Genomic DNA, 24,273 nt, shown 5'->3' on the forward strand with positions numbered 1-24,273 from the left:
CTGTATCAATCCCATATGCCAGGTATCCTCCTCCTCCTCCTGGCTTGCACTGTGTGTTGCCTGGCTGTGTCAGGGAACCTTCCTCCCAGTTCCTGTGACGCTGTACTGGAGGCAGAGTAGGAGGGGGCAGGAAGCAGGGTGATGAAGACCTACAGGGCTGGTGCAGTGGCCTCAGCACCTTCTCTTGGAGACACCTGGCTCCGTGGGCAGTCCCCAGCGCACCACCTCCTTGTGCCGCAGCAGGGGCCTTCTCTTGGTGTGATTCACATTCCCCACCCTGCCCTTCCACACACCCTGGTGCCAGTGGCGAGGTGAGCCTCTCAGGCTCTCTCTGGGCCCGGTCCCAGATGGGTGCTTGCAGGAAGGTTTCTATAGGAACCAGGAGCAGGAAAAACCTGCCCACCAAGTTCAGTGCTCTAATGGCAGGGACAGGAAGGCAGGCAGCAGTCAGGGGAGTGATCTCTAGCAAGGCGGAGACCATCTGACGTGGACAAGGGAAGGTGTTCCCCTCTGCTACACCTGTCCTGGGACAAGGAGGGATTTTCGGCCTCCACACTCTCCTGCACTGCTTTCTGAGCACCGTGGTTAATTCCCTTGTTACAGGGTCTTTCCTCCTCTACGTGCCTAACACACTGGCCCGGCTCCTCTGTAGCAGGTTGCTTCAGCAGCGATTGTGCATGCGATGAAGGTTAATAATGACTGAGGGGGATCCCGACTCACAAGCTTGAGGCACTGAGCATGGATTCAGAGCACAGGTAACGAGAAGCATGGCAGACATACCACGTGGCTGAAACAGTGACTGTGTTCCTAATAAAAGTCATTGGAAACAGGGTTAACTGGGCTGAGAGAAGGCAGGGGAGAAGGACATATTGCAGGCTCAGGAACAGAGCAGCTGTGGTCACAGGGCAGTGATAAGCCTGGAAAAAAAGAAGCATCAAAATACATTCATAGTGATGTTGAAAGGGGAATAATCATTGTCAGCAGATTTACCTGCTTGGTGTGCATGCTGTGTGCGCTCCCATGTAAAATGAGTGTGCAGGTGCTCATTTTGTAATTCTTGTTATGTCTTCAGCTACTGAGGGAAAAGTTGGTGCTAAGAGAACAAGTGGGGCTAGAGTGATGGGAAGGATAGAAGAGAGTTTACAGAACTCGTGGGTAAGCAACTGGCCATTGTGTGGACAATGTTACTTCTCAGAAACAAAAGCTAAACTTTTTCTTGTTTGGTTTTTTTTTTTCCTTTTTGCCCTGAGAGTTGGTGTCAGAAGATCAGAGTGTCTGTTCATCCATGCCAGCCTTTCTCATGCAGAGAACTGTTTAAATCTGGGAGGAAGAAGCCTTATCATTTGTGTTCTCAGACACAGATGCTTTTTATGTTTTTGCAGTGTTTTACAGCTGCTTATCTTGGAGTGCTGTAGCAAGCCACTTCCAGGCTGCAAGTGCTCACTGGAAAGCTCACTGAGATGCAAAGGCAATATAACCTTGTACTATTGAGCCCTATAAACAACTTGGACAGGGCCTGCTGGATGAATCCCTGGGCTTCCTTCTTTTAGTGGTTTGCAGTCATAAGTAGCTTTACTGAAAAGGGGAAACTGGAAAACCCATCCCCGATGTGCAAAGGTTAGTTTCTCCGAGGTTCTTTCCCAAGTAAGTGCAAGTGACTGATATATCCCAGCACTGGCTTTATCTGCTTGGTAGAGGTGGCTCTTGCTGTCTCCCACGCACAGTTATCAGGTTGATCTTAAAGTCCAAAATATCTTTCTCTGATTACTGAGCTATTCCATTGTTGTCCTGGAAAACCCCTATAAAAATCTGCTGTGAACTGGTATCAGGAAAGTAAGGAGGGGAGCTATGCGGGCTATTTCATCATCTCAGCTCTATCACCAGATTTAGTTAAGAGGAGCCTGGCTCCTGGCTCATTGCAGAGGTACTCAATTGCATGTTGTCCATATCCTAGTCCAGTTCATCACAGAAGATCCTTGTCAGAAGCTTTCCCAGCTCCCTTCAGGGAGCTGTATTCCACAGCCTAATACACTTTGCTCTTGTGATGCCAGCCCTAAAATCTCTTTCAGGCTTATTGCATCTAATGATACCCCCTTATACCCTTTTCACCATTCCAGTCCCTTCTCCATGGGCAGTGTATTCAGAGAATGATGGTGTATAGTGTGGTTTTTTTAGTATTCATAATTAAATACAGGACTCACAATACGTGATGGAAAAGGTGATGAAAGTTGACTTGATTTTTGACATTTTTTCAATCAGCAATGCTGTTACTGTCACAAGGAATTTGGTAAATGACAGTGTGCTCTTTCTAGCTGATGGGTAGGTATGAAACCGAGAGGAAATTCCAGTCTCTGCAATTTAATTTTCTTGTGGGGAACTTAAATACTAAGGGATTTAATTTTCCTGTGGGGAAGTTGTGCGTGAGGGGTCTGTCTGTCCCCCACCATGTTCTTAGAAGCTAAATGAATTCTCTCATCACCAATTTTTTTTTTTTTTCCTTTTTATAACAGGGTAGTAACCTCTCACCTCCGAGAACAGCATTTCGGGACCTGCTGACAGCCTCTGCTACTCAGCCTTACGCAGCGCAATGTCAGGTGAGCAGACAAAAATGGACACAGTACCTTCTTGTTTGGTTGCTTGTTCTTTCTTCAGCTGCAACTTAGTAAAAGAAAGTTACTGGTTCCAAGAGCGATTCTTTACATGAACGTGCTGTCTTGTCAAATTGGGGGAGAAGAGACCGCCCCGCTCTTTGTGACCCAGCTCCCTTTTCACTCAGGGTGAACTCAGTTCCTTCTTTTACCCTGTGCTGAAGCCTGCAGAAGCTGCTTCAACCATTGAATGCAGAGGAAGGAGGAGGTTGAAATGTAGTCTGCCTTCCCCATTTTTCCTAAGATTTGCTCAGTTCCATTCTCCTCCCAAGACCTGTCCCAAAGTAGGTGGCTTGCTTATGATCTGAGAGATTTTTGCTCTAAAATGGTAGCTCTAGGGCAGGCAGAAGGCTGAAGAATTACTGGAGTTCAACTGTGAGCTACTGAGATATAAGCTTTACTAAAACTAGGTCTCCTCCAGCACGTCCCTCTTACAGTGGCCCACTCTCCCACCCCGTATTTTTGTGTACACCTTCCTTCCCAGTCCAGCTGGTTATTTCAGGGCATATAACCCTGAGGGAGGCTATACTTCAAAGCCAAGTAAACTTTTTTGTCACTCATGTGCACAGGGGAAGGCCTGGGACATGCTTATCTGCTTCGATTGCAAAACTTGACATCTGCTATTATTACAAAGGAAGCTGTTCAGTGGGACACTACCTGAGACTGGGAAGGTGCTTACCTTGAACACAAAAGACCATGATGATAGGCATACTTTCATTGCTGCAGCTCTTTATGCATGGTCTGAGAACCTTGCGGGGGGCAGAAGTGTCCCAGCCCTTCTGCAGCAAAGGGAGCATCTTGCTGAGGGCTCCAATTTCCCATTTTGGTGCCTGGGTGACAAAGTTTCAGGGAACTCTGGAGTGCTGCTGGTGCTGAGGTCAGTGCCTCTGTAGGAGGGGCTTACTTCTCCATAATAATTTTTTTTGTAATGGTTCCCCTGGCTTGACACTGACTGCACAGCTTTTCCAAGCAGAAGAAAGATCACATGATGCCATGGAACTATTTCTGTTCTCTAAAAGTCTCTTTCTTAGAGGGAATTCCGTTTGGCCTTTCTGCTTCTTTTGCTTGACGATAAGGGACAAAAACATCTGAAATTACTTGCTTCCTTGGTGAAGTGGGAGCTGTCTCAGTGTCTAGAGTGGCAGTAGTGACAAACTGCTGAGAGAGTCCTTCTCTTGCTGGAACAGTCTGTATCGAGTGTGCATCTTCCAAGGGAGTCCTTCCAGGTTTTCACTGCTATATGTTGATCTCTTTCTGTTTAGGCCATCACACTCCCTCTGCTGGGGGTCCCTTCTCAGCGCTCACTCCCAGCATTTGGCCTCAGGAGATCCTGGCAAAATACACACAGGTACAGTGTGGGGCAGGGGAGGGGCTGTTCTCTGGCTGCATAGAAGTAAAGGGACCCTGGTGATTTCTGGTGGTCTCTGAAAGCCACAGGGAAAAGGAGGGAGAGATGCACTCTTCCTCCGGTGGTTTGGTTGTGGACGCTTGTTTGCTACTTAAACTTCATGTGTTTTGCGGCTGCATCCTGGCTCTTGCAAGAGGATCTTGCAGAGCACAAAGAAACTTGTGTGAATTATTGCCCTGCTGTTTTGCAACTATTGCTCCACTGTAAAAATGTTGACACCATCAGGGAGTCTTTGTCACCATCAAGCTACTCTGGATGGCTTGTGCATGGCAGGAAATGCTGGCCTCAGGACTTGTCACCAGGTGGGCAGAGCAGGACGGAAGGAAGCAGCCATGGAATTTCGTAACTTACCCACAGTGTTTGCTGAAGGCAGTTGAGCCCAGTGAAGCAGATTAAAGCTTATTGTGGAGCTATGCTAGAAGCACGCTTCTTGGGTGCTGCCTGGGTGCAATACTTGCGAGAGATCCCACAGGAGGGGCAGGTGGGCTTGCAGGAAAGGGGAGGTATCTGTAGGTTTTCACTCCTTAAAAAAGCTGCCTGGTTGTAACCTCCAGTGTGTATCCCCCAATGCTAACCATGAGCACAGATGAGGAAAGTTGAGATTTGGGTCATGGACTTCAATTTCCTTTGGCCTATAATTTGGGCTTGCTTCACAGGTGCAAATCCCAGTTTGGCCTGCTGTCTTTCAGAGAAAATCTGAAAGCAACAGGCAGGAGATGGAGCGATGCAGGGAGCTGAATTTGCAGTGTGTGCGCAGAGGTAACAGAGGACTGCTGTATATTAGAGATGCAGACAGTAGAGACCACTTCAGCTGGTGTGTGTGGATTCCTCAGTCCATGGGGAGGGCTGCATGCCCATCCAGGGTGGAAGTTCTGATCTTGATATGATGCTGTGCTCAAGCCCTGCTGGAAAAAGGATTGCTGGGAAAATCTGTGCAGGTGTGAAGGCAGGGCTTCACAACTTCCACGGAGAAGTCAAAATGTGAATGGCATGCAACACCTCCCCAGCTGGGAATTGTGGTGGGAGGCATTGAAAATAAAAGGGCAAGGAGTCTAGTTGCTCAGAGGGCATGGTGTGGACAGTGGTGGGATGGGGCAATATTGTTCAGTGCTAAGCTGGTGAAGTGTCTGTTCTCCTTCCTCACTTCTCCCAGAAAGAAGAATCCATCGAGCAGCCAGAGTTCCACTACGATGAATTCGGTTTCCGAGTTGATAAGGAAGGTAAAGCCAGTCCCATCCCTCCCCCTTCCATTGTGTCCTGCGTCCAGCCCTTTCCATGCTTCCGAGTATGGCAGGGTGATTTTGCAACCATTCTGTGCTACATCTTGTCTACCCACCTGTCATCATCTTTCCATATCCTACCATTGTAATCAAGTGCATTAGATGTGCTGGCCTTATGGGAGTCTGGAGCATAGACTATGCAGCAGAGTCATTTCCATCCCCTTGTGCTTGTGCCATGCGTAAGAAAGAGAAAAGTTAAGAGGAAGTTACCATTTCCATTAGCAGCTGCATGCTGGGAAGGGGCAACTTTCCCAGTTCACAGTGGGGTCTCTGTCGTGTTCAGTAGCACTGTAGGCACTGGTAGCAGGCACAGTGACACGTGCTGTCTGTTGAAAAACTCATGGCCAAGGTGAGTGGCAGCAGTATGTGTTCTACCCATCCCAGCAGCTTGGCAAAGTGTAGGGCAAATTGTAGGGGGAGAACCCACATCCTAATTTTTCTGCAAGATATAGAGGCAGGTGACCAAATAGAAGGAGGTGTGGAGAACTGTTGCAGCTGGGCATTGAACTACAACAGCTGGCTGCCTTTGCAAAGAGAAAGAGAAGGAGTGGGGGACGTAGGAATTGCTTTATGTGCTCTGAGGACATTGCCAGGGCTTAGGCCGTACAGTGCAAGGGCAGAAGTTGTTTGCACGTGTGCCCTGAGGCACCTTGAGTCATAGAGGATCCTCTTTGAAACAATGACCCGGAGGACAGAACGCAGGGTTTTCTTCAGCCAGAACATTTGATAGACTTGTGCATTATAAAATCAGCAGAAAGATTTGGACTGCATTGTTAGGATGTGTTATGTGATGAAGGACAGAGTGCTTTACGTCAAACCTGTACTTGTGCTACAGTATCTATTTTAGAAAGCCAGCCTCAGGTTAAGGTGCTCTCTCATTGTGCATTTGGAAGTGTCCTTATTGAAGCTTTTTTGGTGATTGAATATCCCCAAAGTTAACATTTTGCACCTCATTACTTGCATGAACATATAGCTTCTGCTTGCCACCTCTGAGGCTTGCTATGCTTTTGTCAGCCTGATTTACAGATCCTTAGAAAACCCAGCAGGATGACTGCTGCCGGGATCTTGTTTAATTCCAGCCACACTCTGCTCTAAATCATGAGTAAGTAGAGACTAGAAGCCTGCTGACAGCTTCTTAGTTCTCAAGGCCCCAGTGCCTTTTGCTTATGACCATAAAATTTGCTGCATGGAGAAGACAGTTAGAAACCAAGCTTTGTCTGTCCGTGCTCTGGCTGGAAGACATGAATGTTTTTAATGTGCTTTCTTCAGATGCCCTATGTTTGTTCCCTCTCCTGTTCCCTCTCTCACTTGTCTCCATTTCATTCTCCTCCCTTTGCTGAGGTAGATGGTGCTGAGCCAAACTCCAGCAAGCTTCTGGGGGTCCCACTGACGGAGGAGCCACAGCAGAGGCTCAAGTGGCAGGCACATCTGGAATTCACACACAACCATGACGTGGGCGACCTCACCTGGGACAAAATTGAGGTCACCCTACCGCATTCAGACAAGCTGCGCTCCCTGGTGCTAGCCGGCATCCCGCACAGCATGAGGCCACAGGTGAGAGTGCTGCCTGTTCTGGGCAGGCTCTCCTGCCTGGACTAAGAGACAGTGGAGCAAGACTACTTTCTATCAGTTGAGAGTGTGCCAGAGTACGGCTTTCTGTGGCTGTCTTAGTGACTCTTCCTATCTCTGTTCACCCTGTCCCCCCAGCTGTGGATGCGCCTGTCGGGGGCCTTGCAGAAGAAGAGGAATTCAGAGATGTCATATCGGGATATCGTGAAAAACAGCTCTAACGATGAAACCATTGCTGCCAAACAGGTAGGAGATACTGCCTAGTGCTGACTGGGCACAAGGGAGTGGGGAGAAGGGCAAGATTTGCTGCACGAGGAGGAAGGGGTGTCTGCCTAACACCTGCAGCAGGGACAGTTGAGAGGACGTGTGGCTGAATCCTGCTAAAGCTTAATCCTGTTGGGCATATTTCTCCTTTGTTTTGTTGGAATAGCAACTGTGCAGCTGCCCTCCTTCCTAGGACAGCAGGGAAGGGGTTGGACCCATGCTACCTGCAGGCTAGAAAGCAGTGCTGCAGTTGCATCTCAGCAAATATCCTGATATTCATTGAGGGAAGTGAAGGGTGAAAGGCTGACAGATGCACCTCTGTTGACGTAGTGGCAGCTGCTTCCAGGGACTGTCTTTGTTCCCTCAAACATAAAGTCTCTGAACACCAACAAGACTGTTACGGGGTGTTTTCCCTCTTCCTCTGACCTCTCCTTTTGTGGGAGGAGGCAAAGGCCATGGCAAAAGAAACTGAGCTCTGCACATGTTCACCTCTCACTAAGAAGCTAGGTTCAGAATGATTGGAAGGAGGAACAACACTGCCCAAGGGAGATCTGTGGGCTGTTCACCCACAAGTCCCCTGTCACAGATGTGGCCAGGTTGTTGGTTTCTTTCTGGGATAGGTTTGTTAGGAAGCCTTGCTTGAAATCCAAGCAGATGAAATTCCCAACCAGTATGCCTACTGTTCTCAGTGGTGAAGCTAGGTGCTGAGTTTAGGCAAGTATTTCTTGGGAGACACCAAGTCACCGTCTGCACTGGCATTTTCCTACATGTCAGTAAAGGCTGTTAAACTGACCCCAGGTGCTTGGACAGGGCCATCTTCTTTGGTGCCTAAGGACTTATGCATGAGTATGGGGAAGTAGAATTCCCTGAGGCAAGAGGCCATGGGGAAGTGCAGAGAGCAGAAGGCAGTTGTTCAGATGCTGCTAGCTGACCCTGTCCTTGCTTATGGCTGTCTTGCAGATTGAAAAGGACTTGCTCCGTACGATGCCCAGCAACGCCTGTTTCTCCAACATGAACAGTATTGGGGTGCCACGGCTACGCAGGATACTACGGGGACTTGCCTGGCTCTACCCAGAGATTGGATATTGCCAAGGCACTGGCATGGTAAGCTGCTTTCAGAGTGTCTTTATGATAGGGATCGTTTTGTCTGCGGTGGCTATGCTGGGGCAAGTGATTTGAGGCAGTGCTGCCAGACACTATGGCCTCCAGATGAGCTGAAGGGAAATCCCTTCCACATGGAATGTTTTTCCTAGGGAAGGGAGAGCAGAGTAGTACCACGTGTCCAAAGGTGTGGAAGAATTCAGTCCATCTGTTGGGGAGGGACAGGCATTATACTGAGGAGAAATCACTTCAGTGGGAGACTGCAGGAGAGCTGCTGCGGAGGAAGGAAGATGTTGGTCACCTGGATACTGGTCCATCTCCCCATGTAAGGAAGTGGGGAAAGAGTTCTGCTCCTCTTAGGACATGCAGTTCTTCTTCCTTCAAAATCCTAGGTGGCTGCCTCGCTGCTGCTCTTCTTGGAGGAGGAAGATGCCTTCTGGATGATGTGCGCTATCATCGAGGAACTGGTTCCTGCCTCCTACTTCAGCACCACCCTGATGGGCGTGCAGACTGACCAGCGTGTCCTGCGACAGCTCATCGTGCAGTACTTGCCCCGCCTGGACAAGCTGCTCCAGGAGCACGACATCGGTAAAAATGTGCCCTAGAAACCATAGCTTTTCTTGCCAGGGTGACACGCAGACAAAAATTATTGTTCTTGTTTCACAAAGGGAGAGCAGCAGGGCTAGGAGCAAACCTCCTGGCCCTGGAGGCAGTGCATGGTCATCTTTGAGCTGGGAAGAGAACACTTAGGAGAGTCCATCTTCGCTGGTTGGCTGACTTCCCTTGTCACGTTTCTTTTCTGTGTCTCTATTCGCAGAGCTCTCCTTGATCACCTTGCACTGGTTCCTCACCTCTTTCGCTAGTGTTGTCCACATCAAGCTGCTGCTACGTATTTGGGACCTCTTCTTCTACCAGGGCTCTCTGGTGCTGTTCCAGCTCACTTTGGGCATGCTCAGTATGAAGGTAATTCCCACCTCCTCTTCCTCCTTTATAGTACTTCGGTGTTTAATTCTGAGTTTTAGGGGCAAGAAGGTTTTGTATCCACTTCCTGTGTGTGGTTTGGGAATGTGCTCGGTGAGACGACTTCCTGCCTTCCTCAGAACTGGGGGCTGTGAAGAACTTCCAAGGCACTTCACAGGATTCAGGGATTGCTGTTTCCCCTGCCTACCTCTTTTGTTCCCTCATAATTAAACCCCATCAGCTGCCCCCCTCTATTCAGTCTAGATCCCAACCTGAGGGTCCATCTTACCTAAACCAAGATACTTCTTGATTTTGCACCATCTCTGAGCAGAGATATAAAGCTGAGGTTGTGGTCATCTGGGAAGCTTTTGATGGCACTGTTGAATGCTCCAAGAGATGAACATTGTCCTGACTAGATTTGATTTGGCTGGCTTACATTTAACCGCCTGATCTTTTCCTTTTTATGCGAAAAATAATTTTGTGGTTCAGCTTGCTGGGTGAAGGGCAAGGGTGAGCCTGCTGGGGAGTAAGGGGAAGGTGGAGCACAGTTTGACATGGTAGGCACTCTATAGTGTGTGAGTCTGAGCAGCTTCCATTCCCTTGTCCCCAGCAAGATCCCTGCTGTGCCCAGTCCTGGCGGTGGGTGCAGAATAGCTTCTGTTTTGTCTTTCCTTGCTGATTTGACTTCATTTCAATGATGGATGCTGTGACTCAAAAACATGCCAGCTAGAATTTTGGGGACAGATCTCAGTGCAGTAGAGTAGTAAAAGATGCTGTTCCCCTCCCATAGGTAGCTTGGACTCTTCCTACTGAAGTTTTTATGGAATTATCTAGTTGTACCTGCATTGTTTCTGGCCCAGACTGTCCACTGAATGTAAAATTGCATCTAGCAGCCCTAAGAGCATAGCTGTCATGCTCACTGTTCTGTGTGGCAAAATGACTGCATCATTGCAGGAGGATGAGCTAATCCAGTCCGAGAACTCTGCCTCAATCTTCAACACGCTCTCGGACATCCCAAGTCAGATTGAAGATGCAGATGTGTTGCTACGGGAGGCCATGCGCGTGGCTGGCTCACTGACAGATGTGGCGGTGGAGACCCAGCGTCGCAAACACTTGGCCTACCTCATTGCTGACCAAGGGCAGCTGCTCAACTCCAGCACCACTGTCAACAATTTATCCAAAGTGAGTGCACAGAGTCCCATCTGCCTCTGCTGCTCCGTTTTTACCATTCCCTTACGGGTTCCCTCCCAATTGCTCTTTGTGAGCAAGAGGTCCTCCTGTCTGAGAGGATTCTGGCTCCAGGATGACTGTGTCATCCAGTGGATAAAAGGTATTGGGAAGTGAGGGGGAGGTCTGTACTAATGAAATGCTGCCAGATCTGTCCTGGTTGATAAATCCCCAGGTGAAAGGGATATTGACATTGATTGTAATTATCATTAATGAGAGTTATGATGGAAAGTGATACATTTTATTAATGGAAACTAAAAGAAACAACATGTGCTTTTGGCAGAATTTGCTTGGAGCATGCAGAGTAGGAACTGGAGTTAATCCATCAGTAAGAAACTGATACACTAAAATAACTCTGGAAGGTAGAGTCAGAAAATAGCAGCAGCCTTTGAGAAGCTGAATAAAGAATGCACCTGTGTTTAATCTTGGACTACCGTCTGCAGTTGCGGATGTAGTAGCTCCTGTTTGTCAAGCCTGTGTGGAAGATATATTCTTGATGCTCATCTGTGTGCTAATCACAAGACAGTCCTGCAATTCTAAAATGTAATAGGCATCCACTTAGAAATTTATATATAATTACATGTAGAACTGCTTTTGGCAACAAGTAGAATTAGAACTAAAATTATTCACTCAAATCATGGTTGATTCTTGAACTTCAATTATGCTTTCGTAATAATTGAGCTATAAATAACCCATTGCACACGGAGCAGATCAAGCAGTAGAGCTGATTCATTGCATTAGAACTAGAATTACTCCTGTCTAAAATTGCCAGTTCACTTGCCTGCCCCTTCCAGTGGTAGCTGTCAGGACCCCTTGCCCAGAGCTGACCTGTGTGGAGGATTGCTTTATTTTATTTCTGAAATCTGTCCTAATGTGTGCACTTTGTTCTCTCTCTTCCCTCTCCCTCAGATTGTGCGGCGAAGGACTCAGCGCAGGAAGTCTGGCATCACCTCTCTGCTTTTCGGTAAGGACAATCCTGTGCCTTTCATGTGGTGCTGATGGATACAGCAGCCTAGGAGGTAGGGGAGTGAGCAAAGCAGGGAAACACTGGGACAGAGGAAGAGGAGAGAAGGGAGCCAGAACTGAAGGATGAGAAGGAGGAAGTGCAGTTTTCTACTTGCTTGCTCTGGTCTGAGCTCAGAAAGTGAATTTTAGGTTAGATGGTTAGTCTTTAAATGGTGACTAACAGCGGGCTGCAGCTCAGCCCAGCTGTAATGTCCTTCTTGCACTGACCGACAGGTCAAACACATTTTCTGGCAGACCATATGCAGTCCACGAGCTGGGTGTTGTACTCTCCTGATCTTACTCTGCTCAGTTCAGGAACATCTGTGAAGATCTGAGACACGGCAGGATGGTCTAGTGTGTCACTCATCAGATTTATAAATGCAAACATCACTGATGTTCCCCCTTACTCTGAGAGTTCGATGTTGTGCACGCTTTTGAGTCTTAATTTTCTTTGCTTATGAGCTAAGCCAGTGTATGTCCAGAAAGCACAGGGCCAGAATAGGTTTTGCATGGGTTTAACAGTAACTTGCTTCTGTGACTCCATAATAGCCCTTTCTATTGTAAGCCTCACTGTCATCATCTTCCTTGCAACTGGTTAGCTTTCTTGAAATTGCCACATCTCACCACAGAAATTGTTTTTCCGGAGGAAGACAACATACTGAATTTATAGGGTTCAAATAGTGTTCCTGCTGTGGTTGAAATGGCCTGAATAAATCTACAACTGGGTTTTACTGGTCTTTTCAGAGAAGAGCTTTTCTGATGTTCTCCAGGAAGCTGATATATTGTCACAGGCTTGCTACAAGCACATACAGCATTACATATCAAAGTTATGGTAGAAGACCAATGAAGCTGTGAGGTCAAGCACGCGGAAGTGAAGAAATGCAGGAAAGTTGCTTGTGCAACGTAAACTCAGACCTCTTGTATGTAATGTTATCATACAGTCAGTACAGACTGAACCGGCAGGGAACCTAGCTGCCAAATGCATCTTTCTTGTGTCTCAGATAGTCTTCTTGACCAAGTTTGAGTAGCTTTATGAACATGATAGCCAGTTATACTCACACACAAAGATAAGTTTTGAGTTCAAGCTTCAAAATGTATCAGTAGTAGAACTGAGATGATTGACAGTGTTTTCTCATTTTAGTGGGGTTTGGTTTTTACCTAATATTCTTAGTAATTAAAATATTGGTTAAAATAGAGAAGTTATCATCCTGCAGCAGATGACCAGAATGGAAAACTTCAGCCAAGTGAGGGGAAGGAAAGCTTGGATGTGATAAATTCACCTTATACTGGGAACTGTCAAACAACCTTAACTGTAAAGTCTGCTGCCTGTGATAGTTACTCTGTAAAGCTGGTACATAGCCCTTGTCTTGGTGGGAGTAAGAACTTACCCAGAACTTAATTCTTCTTCCTTAGAGTGAATGCAGATTTAGTAGCGACTTGGACAGGAGTTGTAGAATCACAGGAGCACTGTTTGGAAGGGACGTCTAGATGTCTGTAGTTCAGCCTCTCTTGCTCAAAGCCAGACTCTTGCTCGTGCTAGATCAGGTCGGCCAAGGCTTTCTCTAGCTGAGATTCAAGGAGCTGGACCAGATTTCTAATGAAGGAATAGAAAGAAGAAACAGCGAAAGGTAGTTTGGCGGAGAACAAGATGTGCGTGTTGCCCTTTTCCTGTTGGATGGGCATTGCAACAAGGAAATGCAGGAGAGCTAGTCCTCCTCTGCACAACTGTGCAGCTAGTCGGTCTTTGCAGGCTCAAAATAGAGCCTCCTCACATGTGGCCGATCCTGCACTGGTTTCCTGTTTTGGAAATGTACGTGCAGGCGTGTCGGGTGCAGTGAGGTGAATCTGGTGGAAACCCCAGCTGCTTTCCTCTGTATCGTGTATATTCTAAGGTGGGAAGATGTGGAACTTGCTTCCCCTATTTCCTGCTTGTGTTTGGGTGGGATTGATCTCACAGAGGGAGGAGCACGGTATTTTGGCCAGAAGGGACTGAATGATGACAGAAAGAATCAGTGATCTATGTAAATGAGGGCAGCCCACGGAGCTAGTGTGGCTGTGGTTGAGTAGTTTCTTCTTCAGTCACATTCTGTTTTAGCAACATGAATTTTCTGGGAATCCCCGCCATCTGCGTGATCACCTATCTATTTACAATCTTTGTATCTCTGAATCTGTAGTGAGACTTCTTACATGCTCTATTTCCTACCCCTGGCCACTGAGGAGGAGGTTTTGTTAATTTTCATTGCTTGGACTGGGAGTAAGTATGCCCTACAATTTTTCTAGTCCAGAAACAAAGTTCAGTTTTCTCTTAAGCTCTGTGTGTCTGATTCTCTAATCATTTAATTTACCAAATAGAAAACAATTATTAAAATAATTTTAAATCTAATTTTGTGCTTCTATTTATGTTCTTAAAGTTTTGGTCTTTTTAATTAGGATCACTTATGATTAAAAGATACTGTTAATCACTTTTCAATAAGCAGAAGCTTCATGGGTACATAGCTGTTGCAGCAGCTGTATAGCTCGGGCCACACTTTATTCATATTGGTTTCTATAATGCTGTTAGAAGATAAGCAGAGTACTAATTTGCTAGCCAATGATTTACTTGGGTCTTCCATAAAAGCTGTGTTTGTATAAAAATTGGAGTTCAGTGAAAAATACATTGCTTTAAATGTTGATTTTGTTAATCAAGCTACCACATCTGCAGTATATTAGAGAGAGAGCAAAAATAGATGTATGAAAATACACTTTGAATTTAAAACAAATTGAATTTTTTTAGAAAAAGAAGCAAATGGTTCATTGTTCCCAAACATCATGTACCCAATTTTTAAGGCATTCAGATACATGAACTGCCTAAAGAATCCATCCCATTAGGTATCTTTCTGCATAAATTAATAGAGATAGGCTGTCAAAACTCCTGGGAGAATTAGTGACAGTTGAAAGATGCTTTGGTAACTTTTACTTTGTACTTATGACCATTTCTATACACCCAAAACCTTTGAAATCTGGCTCTTAGGGAGGTTGAGGTCTTAAGTAGATGGCAGCTTTTGTGTCATGGCTCTGACTTCTAGACTGACAGAAGAAAGTGGGCTGTCTTGGTTTTTCAAATCTTTTTCGAGACTTAGTGACGAAGATGCTCTCAGCCTGTGAGGTATGCAAAAATCAGAAGTAGTTCAACCAAAAGCTGTTTCAGTTTCAAGAGAATTTCAGTTGAAGAGAATTTTTGAAAGTTCCCTAGTTTTGTGTCCCACCGTTCAGCCGTCTCTATACTGTGTAGACACTTCTCTAAAGCAGTACGCAGTACCTTGGTATACTGAGTTGTCCAGACAGATCAAAGGCAGCATCTTCCAGTTCCATATGTGGTTTGAAATACCAGCTCCTTAAAAATTGAGACAGTCAAATTGGTTTTGGTTATTTACATTATTGAATAGATTGGCAGTAAGTACCTGCCTTAGCGTAGGCACTTCTAATGTCAGGCTTTTTTGATTTCTGCAGAATCAATTATTTCTAATTTTAACAAAAAAATAAATACCTTATACTTGTTTTCCTTTCCTCGCCTTCCCTCTGGCTGTGTGGGCTCCCCCAGGGGATGACGACCTGGAGGCACTGAAAGCCAAGAACATCAAGCAGACAGAGCTGGTGGCCGACCTGCGTGAGGCCATTCTCCAGGTGGCACGGCACTTCCAGTGTGTGGATCCCAAGAACTGCAGCATTGTGAGTGGGAACAGCTGGATCTGCACTGCCGTGTGCTCCAGGCATGAGTGTTGAGTGTCCACCATAGGGCAGGGCCATTCAAATACTCCTGGAGTGTGGGCTCGAGGAAGAACATGCCAGGTGTAACGTGTGGAGGATGAGGGTTGCTCAACGCATCCCTGGTGGAGGAGGGCTGCGCTGGGAGGTTGTCTGCCTGCCTGGAGCAGGAAAAGGTTTGGGAACAGGGGCATGCAAGCTTTGGCAGATCAGCTGGGAATCATCTATTGCTTTTCATTCCTGTTTGCTCTTCATCCACATGCATGCTAGGATCTGACTCCAGACTACAGCATGGAGAGCCACCAGCGGGACCATGAGAACTATGTGGCCTGTTCCCGCAACCGACGACGACGAGCCAAGGCACTGCTGGACTTTGAGCGCCATGATGACGATGAGCTGGGCTTTCGCAAGAATGACATCATTACGGTGCGTCAGCCTATGAGACAGGGACCAGGGCAAGACCATGCACACCCAACTTGTTTGGGACGCTGCACTGCCTCTTCTGCAGGGAAAGAAGGGAGATCAGCTCAGAGCCCAGTTAGGAGTCTAAGGGAAGCAGCTGGTGTTTCTGGGGGCTGCCTGGGGATGAGGCAGTATGTTCCTGTGAGTGTTGTCTTGTGGGTCATTCTCAGCGCAACCACCAAGTCCCTTTCCTGGCTGCCATACAGCTGAGCAAAAGATTGATTTGGTCCAGCCTGGGTCCCAGTTTAACGCTGTGCACTAAGCTGTGGTAAGACTGTAAAAGCATCCATTTGTGTTTTAACTGTGGGCATCCCATCTGCAATTGGGGAAAACAGGGGTAGTGTTGTGTTTGCTGTAGCTTTTGGCCCTTGAAGGCTCTAGGCCATGTGAGAAGAGAACATTGGCAAAACAGTTGAGAAGAAAGCAGTTCCTCATTGTGCACACACAGCCAGGCAGCTGTAGCCCTCCTGGCACTGCACTCTCTTCAACCAGTGTTTTCCACTCCCTGTTTTTCAGATCATTTCCCAGAAGGATGAGCACTGTTGGGTGGGAGAGCTGAATGGACTGAGAGGTGAGAGCAGGATGGGTTGCGCTGGGGAGAGTGGGGCCAGATGCGGAGCATCCATTCATCCACAGCAACTGCTCTGGCACATTTGCAGCAAAGGCTCTGCCAGTTACCCAGAGCATCTGCCAGGGACAAGGGAAACGTTAAAGCAGGTTATGAGAGCAGTGGTGCAGCTACCTCGTTACTTCTTGCAAACAGCAAGTTTAGGCTCCATCCTCCTGGCACAGGGTGGTTGGGTGCATGTCATCTCTGCTGCTTGTGGGCAGTGTCCTGTAATTGGCTTCCTCTTGCAGTTGCCTTAATTCTTGTGATTTTGAGGCTGCTCGCTTCCTTCTTTGGGGTTGGACCCAATGACCTCTGATTTATTCTCAGCTTCCACTGGGCCCCAGTCTTGTGTTTGCAGGAGTTTCTCAGTGTCTGTGTCAGGCTCACCTCTGTCCACTCTTTGTAGGTTGGTTTCCTGCAAAATTTGTGGAGATCTTGGATGAGCGGAGTAAAGAGGTAATTAAAAAAACTCACAACATAAAAAAGAGAGTCGTGTCATAACTGAAAAAACATAGTTGAAAAGAGCCATATATTTCCCTCCTTGAGTCTGTTTGCTCTCGCTGGCTATTGAGCACTTAGTGATGTGATCAGGCAGCTTATCTTCCTAAGCCTGTTTGCTCAACTTCCTCATGCTCACCGAGTGGCCCAGAGGGCCCCAGAGGGCTGCAGGGGGTAGCTGAGTGTGATGCCTGGGCCTGCAAGGACCCTAGAGGTGAACTTCGGGAAAGCTGAGAAAGCAGCAGGCAGGTACACAGGAGGATCCCGTGGGCAGTGTTTCTGCCCGCTCCCCGCTGCCTGTGCTCTCTTCCTCCTTTGAGGCTGTGCCTGTGGATCCTGCTCATGCTCTGTGGTCACCACAGTGGATTCTCCTCGAGCAGCTGTGCCCGAGGGGGCACTCTGTCTCGGTTCCTCTCACAACTGGCAGTGGTGAGATGCGACCTATCTATCTAGAGCAGATACCTCAATATGGCCCCAAGGCTGGGGTAACAGATAGGAGACAAACATCATCAGCTGTTGGCCTAGGCGATTTGCAGGGGAAGTGGAGAAGGCCCTGTGCTCCCTCTCCTCTTCAGCATTTGGAGAGAGGGGAAGGGCTCAAAGGCTGACCTGAGACCCCTAAGAGAAGCCCCTAGAGAGATGTCACTATTGACATCTCACTTGCTTCCTCACCCCCTTCTCAGGGCTGGTTCCTTAGGTGCAGATCACATCTCTGTATATAAACACACCCTGTACTGCTGAGCAGTTCTCCTCCCAACTGTGGAAACAGAGAGGATCCCACTCGTCCTAATTTTGGAATATCCTTCATGCTAACAGCGTGTCAGGGTGATACCTCGAAGTGGTGTACCAGCTGACCTGGGAATTCCTATCTATACCTGTTTGTCTTGACTTTTAGCAGCTTACAGAGTCCCAGAGACCCTCAGTGCAAGTCCCTCTCCTTACCTTAGCTCAGTCAGCATCACACCAAACCGCAACAGTTCCTACATGCCAAACACTGCCAGGATGGTGCTGGGGTCACCTGTGTGGTCTCCTGGGCACCACCTAGTCACAAAGGTCCTGGTGTCCCAGCAAATGCCCAGGGAGTAGCACTGAACGTGGTGCCTTATGCAAGAGCCAGGAAGAGCGTAAGGGGTTAAGGGAGGGGGAGGCTGGTGGGGAGTGGAAGAGGTCTGTGCAGAGAAGGTCTAGGTGAGTGGATCACTTCCATGCTCTGCCCCCTCGCCAGTATGCTGAGAGCTGGCTCTTCATGTTCCTCAGTACTCCATCGCTGGAGATGACTCAGTCACAGAAGGGGTGACGGACTTGGTGCGAGGGACACTCTGTCCAGCCTTGAAGTCCATATTTGAACATGGATTGAAGAAGCCATCTCTGCTGGGGGGCCCTGCCATCCCTGGCTGTTCATTGAAGAGGTGAGATGTCTCGGTTCCCTTTGTGGGGCAGTGTTGCCAGCGGGCTGGGGTGAGGGGCTGTAGGGCAGAGTGTACAAACTGTCCCTCTGCCCTACTAGGCTGCAAGCCGGGAAGTGGAACGGGACTTTGACTCTGTGTATTCTCGCCTTGTGCTCTGCAAGACTTACAGGTAAGGCCACTTTAGTCACACCAAGCAGCTGGGTCTGTGCCCTCCTCCTGCGTGCCCATCAAACTGCTGCTGCTCTCCACCTTGGGAAGGGTCGTGGTCTGCCCCATCCTCCTGTGGCTGTGGTGTCAGCAGGCTGCTGTGCCTGTGCTGACTTGAGGGTAGCAGTGGCTCTTGTCCCCTTCCCTGGGCTCTCGTGTTTGCTTCTGGGTCTGTATCTTGCTCTTTCATGGCTGCAGGATCACCTGTGAGCTCAGCAGTAGCAAGGGACCTGTTGGGGTATGGAGGGGGAGAGGCCTGCTTGTGCCTGGGGTGGCTCCGGAGCTAGCTAGCTCTCTGCTGTGATCTTTGCAGGCTTGATGAAGATGGCAAAGTCCTCACTCCAGAGGAGCTGCTTTACCGGGTGAGTGCTGCCCTCAGCCCAGCCAGAGTCCAGCTCCTAATGTGGGGAAATTTCCCATGGAGGCTGCTGGAGGGTAATGCCCTTCTCTAGGGAGATGCTCGAGACTCTCCCAGACCTTTCCTGGTGGGAAGCGGTAGAGACACCACTTGCCTGGGGAAAGGCAGAAAGTGAGGCCATCAGGAAGGCTTGGCCCCTCTGATGCTAGCTAGTGGCACTGGGTGAGGGTGGGGAGCTCTGAGGAGGGAAGCATTTGACTGTGTTGCTGAAATGGCTGCCCAGCCCAGCCTAAGGCTGAGCTGAGACGGTGGTAACCACATCTTGCCACCCTGCAGGCGGTTCAGGCTGTGAACATGACGCACGATGCTGCACATGCACAGATGGACGTGAAGCTTCGTTCCCTTATCTGCGTTGGACTCAAGTGAGTCATCTGGTCCTGATACCCCTGGGCGGAGGGAAGGGGTGCAAGGAACTTGGGAGGGGGCAGAGCAGGCTCAAGGGCAGCAGTTGTTTCAGTCTACCTTAGGCCACAGGGTCTTTTTCCCCTCTCACTGCAGCCACTGAGCGGGATCTGCTCCTTTCTTGTTCATCATACCGGCCTGGCTCCTGGCTGGAAGAAGTAGCTCTCATTGCATGGAGTGGCTCACACAAGTTTACTGGGTTATCCTGTTCCCACAGACTGTGGGCTGGGGTCAAGGCTTGGGCTTAAAACAGACTATCCCAAAGGGATGGGGCTTCTTTCCCTGACTTCAGCCGAGTAACATGCCTCCACCCCATCGCTGCAGCGAGCAGGTGCTGCATTTGTGGCTAGAGGTGCTGTGCTCAAGCCTGCAGACCGTGGAGAAGTGGTTCCATCCCTGGTCATTCCTGCGCAGTCCTGGCTGGGTGCAGATCAAATGTGAGCTGAGGTGAGTCTGTCCCCATGGGCCTCGCCAGGGTCTGGAATGGATTTCCTCCTCCTCTGCAGGAGGTGGCCCTCACTATGGCTGGCTTTGGGCCCTCTCCAGTGAGTAGCAGCGTGGGCTGCCCAGACATCCCTGCTGCAGAGATTTCCTTCTGTGTGCTGAGGCAGCAGCAACTGTCTAGACAGTTTAATGCAATGCACTGTGCCTGCCTGATCCAAGAGCGGGGCTAGGCTCCTGGGGAGCTGTCGTGACAAGCAGGCAGCCTCTGCCTGCCAGCAACCTCCTGCTGTGCCCTGCACCTACTCTGATGGAGAGACTGCCTTTTCCACCCCCCTGCTCTCCAGGTGCTCTGCCAGCCACCGCGAGTCCAAGCAGGGAACAGGGAATGTGCTAGGGAGACAGTCTGACTGTCACTGGCCAGGAAGGAGTCGGTCACTGGCTGACTCCTGGGTAAGCAAGGGAGCGATGTCAGGGGCTGAACACGGCTTTAGCACCTGAGCTCGCACAAAGCACATCACTTGGAGCCTGGGGCACACATCCACACTGCGTGCTCCTGGCCCTCCTGCACTCTGCAAAGCCACATCCAGTCCCAGGGAGCCGCAGAGCAAACTCTCCCACCACCACCACCACTCCAGCCCTGTTGCTGCTGCCGTCCTGTGGGAACTGGCTTTTGTCCGCGCCACCCGGTTGCCTCTGGCCCAAGTGGGACCATCTGTAGCCAGGAGCAGGCCTGTGTGTACACACCTCGGGGTGCCCTCTTCTCCTTGTGCTGCTGCTGAATGGGAGGAAGGGAGTCCCCTCCACCTCTGTGCTGCAGCGTCCCGTGGCTGCTTTCTTGCAGCATGGGGGCAGTGCTAGGTCAGCACAGCCGAAGGACCAAGTGAGACTGGTTCATGGCTGAGCTCGGGTTTGCGTGGAGCAGGAGCAGAGGCTTATGCCATATTTCTCCCAGCCAGCTTCCTGTGGAGGGCCTCTGCTCCATCACTGCTGCAGGAGTTGGAGGAGACCCCCACATAGGAGTTTCCCCTGCGCCTGAAGGACTGATGAGCTTGTTGCCAGGAGGTCCGAGCTGCGCATCCCTGTCCTAGGGACAGGGTTGAGGCTGTGCCTGCAGCCGCTGCTTAGAGCCGGGTCCAGCAAGGGAGCTCCGCATGCCATCCTCAAGTGGCACTTGTGCCTGGGGGTCAGGACACTTCTCTTACTCCGGGGGTGTGTGTGCAGAAACTCTGAGGTGCTACTGGCAGGGGTCTGCTTTCTGGAGAGGAACCTGCAACCCCCCCATTGCCAGCTGCATGCAGTCCTCAGCCATGTGTGTCTGTGGCCTCGCAGAGCCCGGGGCTGCCGTGCCTCCCTGCACTGCTGTGTCAGGCTCTGTAGGGGTTGCACCTGAGTCACATCTTCAAGCTTCTCTTTCCAGCCTGTGCCTGGCAGGATGTGAAGCCCAAAGAGGAGGGGGAAACGGGATGAATGGCTGGTGCTGCCCTTTCAACACCAACAAACAAGGAATTTCATCCTTGTAAGCTTAGTGGCGTGCCAGGGCAAGCTGAAGAGCCAGTGCAATTGTGTGCCTGGGGGCAGCAGTTGTGGGCACAGAGTGGGAGTGTGATCTGGGGGGTGTGGGATGTGGGGGGTGTGCATTACCATCGCTCTCTTCCATTGCAGAGTCCTCTGCAAATTTGCCTTCAGCCTCTCTCAGGACTGGGAGCTGCCAATAAAGAGGGAGGTGAGTAGTCGGCATCTCTCTCTCATTCTTTCCTTCAGCCAAGGGCTTTGCTTACCGCCTCCCTCTCCCAGCTTTGTCCTCCATCCCATCCTCTGCCTCCTCTTGAGCCAGCACCAGAGGCTGTGGATGGGGCTGCTTTCCCTGCCAGGGCAGGCTGTGCACAGGAGCTGTGTGGCAGTGCTGGCAGAGGGTGCTGCCTGCCCCTGCCCAGCTGGGGCAGAGGGAAATGGCAGGCCCCTCCCTTCCCCGGTGCTCTCCAAACCGCAGGGCCTCTCCCTGTTTCGGCTGCGCGGAGGTGGGAAGTGCAGGAGGCTGCTCGGTCTGTGTGCCGGAGACCTCAGTGTGCTTCGGTTCTGCCCGCAGACACAACGTCCCCTTTTCTGGGTGCGGTGCACTGACCCGGGTCTCTGTGTCATCCTGCAGGAGAAGGAGAAGAAGCCACTGAAGGAAGGGGTGCAGGACATGCTCGTGAAGCACCATCTCTTCAGCTGGGACATAGATGGGTGACCCCCACCCCACCCCATTCTGGGGAACCTTCTCAATGGCGCACACTCCTCTCCCCCACCCCCATCGTGTCTCACCCCCTGCCCTCCCCCACCCCACCCACTTGTATCTGTGACAAAATCCCCCTCGGGGGGGCTGCCAGGCCACCTGGGACGGATGGCAGCAGCGCCGAGAGGCCGAGCTGCAGACCCGAGGGAGGTGATGGTTGAGGGTGATGCTGCAAAGGGACAAGTGTGTTCTGGTCACAAAAACAAGTGCCCCCTCCCAGCCTTCCCCATCTCTGCCACCCCCATCTTCTGCTTGCCTCAGCCCTGCCTCCCCCTCGGTGCCTGGGGGAGCAGCCTGGCCCGCAGCCCCTCGCACGCTGCCCCACGGGCCAGCAGCTGCGTGTGTGAGCGTGTCTGCTGCTGTAGCTGCAGGGAAGAGGCAGCCCTTGCAGGGTGGCTTTGATCTGTGAAAGCTGGTGCTGTTGGCAGGTGGCACTGTGAGTGCAAGTGGAATTGGGCTGGTGAGAGACTCATCGCTGTGCGGGAGCAGGGATAGCACGTCCCCGCCCTGTGCCAGCCAAGGGCTCACCTCTGCTGGGGAGAGGGATGGCAAAACCTGAAGCACTTGGACAAGTTCCTCTGGGCTGAGAAGGGGGAACCGGCATCAGCCTCATCCCACCTCCCTGGCACTGGCGTGTGGGGTGTTGACAAGAGATGCCCAACAGCATCGCCCTGTTACCACTGTAACAGCCTTAGGGGATGGGCCTTGTCTCCTCTGGGAGCAGATGAAAACAACCTCTCCCCTCAACAAGAGTGTTTCATGCTGTCATTTTAGTCTCTAGATGATTTTTACTGTTAACCAAAAAGCTGTAAATTAACTCCAGGAAGGTGTATATTTTGTAGCTCAGGATGGGGTTCAGGTTGGAGCTGGCTCAGGGAGACTAACTCGTCCTCCTCGCCCTGCGGTGGCAGCAGGGACGCAGGTCAGGAGTGGAGAATTGCTGCTTTGTGGTGGTGGCTCTGGATATGGAGTCTGTGACTTTCTACTGAAAGCGCTTGTCTGTGAGCACAAACTACTCATGAAATGACACTAGATTCTTACTTTCCTTTATTCGGTGGGTTTGTAAATAAACTGCATCTTGGGAGAGTGCTGCGCTTTGGCTTTGTTTTTGACAGGGCCAGGACTAGATTTAATTCTTAATTTCTGTCAGTTCATAATTACGACCCCATTTCCGCACCAGCTCCTGCTAGCATCAAGCGGAGGTCTCTGCCCAACCTGCGCTGGCACTGTCGGGGCTCCTCAGCTGGCCATCAGAGCAGGCCACAAGGCCAGGTAGCAGCTGGGGCAGGAGTAGTTGTGCTGCCAGCAGCAGCCCTGCCTTGCCTTTCCACCGCCAGCCCTCCCTGAAGTGCGGCTCCGCAGCAGAGCCCCGGAAAAGGAAGAAATAAAACTAGGGGGTGTAGGGACGCTGCAGGAGGAGGGCCCTTAGCAAAGGCAGAGGGGCTGGCAGAAATCAGGGCTGGGCCGTGGTGGATAGTGGCAGTGTCTGTACAGCAAGAAGCTTCTCCAGCAAAAGCAGGTGGAGCCTCGTCTGCAAAGTGGGACAGTAACAGTGCACAGGCCCCGGGGAGAACCGTGATCAGAAGCCCAAGCTCACTGGAGGGTGGAAGTTGCAGCGTATTTACTGATGTGAAAATGAGTGTTTTCAGTCAAAGTAATTCCAGTTTGGCATCTGGCTGAGGAAGGCTGCAGTGTCACCTCACCACTGTAACAGCTGGGCTGGGGGAGGCTGTAAAAGCAGCCTGTGCTTCTACTGTGGTTGCAGGGTAGGTAATTTCCACACACAGAGGGAAGCTCCCAGCAGCCGAGAAGGGATGAGGCACCACCACTCAAACTTCTTTTTTGACCTAGAGGGATGGCCCACCCTTAGCTGGAAAAGGCAGAGTGGCCCCAAGCCCTCCCACCAGCATAGCAGAGAAGTTTTTGAGCATGTGGCTGTTTGGAATTTTTTTAATAAAATGGATTTTTTTTTTCAAATATTTGTAACTGAAAAAATAATTCAATTTAAAGATCCATTCTCTCCCCCGTTAACTTGTCACTTTTATCCTTTTCCAGTTGAATACTCGCTCTGGATCCGATGCCCCAACACCATCCATCTCTGATGGTGCCGATCACCCCTCACCGTTTGCTGCATAGTGGAAGGGAGAGTGCGTGCTAGTCAAATACACATTACAAACAAGTAGTGGTTACAGCAGAAAGATTCAGGATTACATTCAAGGTAGAGGCAGAACATCAGACCGTTTTTCCCAATGGGTGCAAAAATGTATGTCCAGGGGAATACCTCTTCCAACAAAGAACTATTGAACTATTATTCAAACAAATAATAGTAAGAAAGCAGATAA

General features: G+C 49.9%; 1 protein-coding gene across 1 annotated transcript; it reads left to right on the forward strand.

The window, feature by feature from the left end:
• Positions 1-722: 722 nt before the first annotated feature.
• Positions 723-23,017, forward strand: SGSM3 (small G protein signaling modulator 3). Its single transcript, XM_050904480.1, is given in 23 exon segments — positions 723-755; positions 2,511-2,594; positions 3,911-3,996; positions 5,210-5,276; positions 6,682-6,890; positions 7,044-7,151; positions 8,130-8,273; positions 8,663-8,858; positions 9,088-9,233; positions 10,185-10,412; positions 11,367-11,421; positions 15,043-15,170; positions 15,477-15,632; positions 16,185-16,239; positions 16,685-16,734; positions 18,034-18,154; positions 18,157-18,185; positions 18,284-18,354; positions 18,706-18,754; positions 19,087-19,172; positions 19,537-19,659; positions 21,319-21,379; positions 21,803-23,017. Coding segments are annotated over 22 exon segments (2,259 nt in total). The 5' UTR covers positions 723-755; positions 2,511-2,587; the 3' UTR covers positions 21,887-23,017.
• The last annotated feature ends 1,256 nt before the right edge of the window (positions 23,018-24,273 follow it).

The sequence above is a fragment of the Gymnogyps californianus genome, chromosome 1 (genome assembly GCF_018139145.2).
Source record: "Gymnogyps californianus isolate 813 chromosome 1, ASM1813914v2, whole genome shotgun sequence".
NCBI classification, from domain to species: domain Eukaryota; kingdom Metazoa; phylum Chordata; class Aves; order Accipitriformes; family Cathartidae; genus Gymnogyps; species Gymnogyps californianus.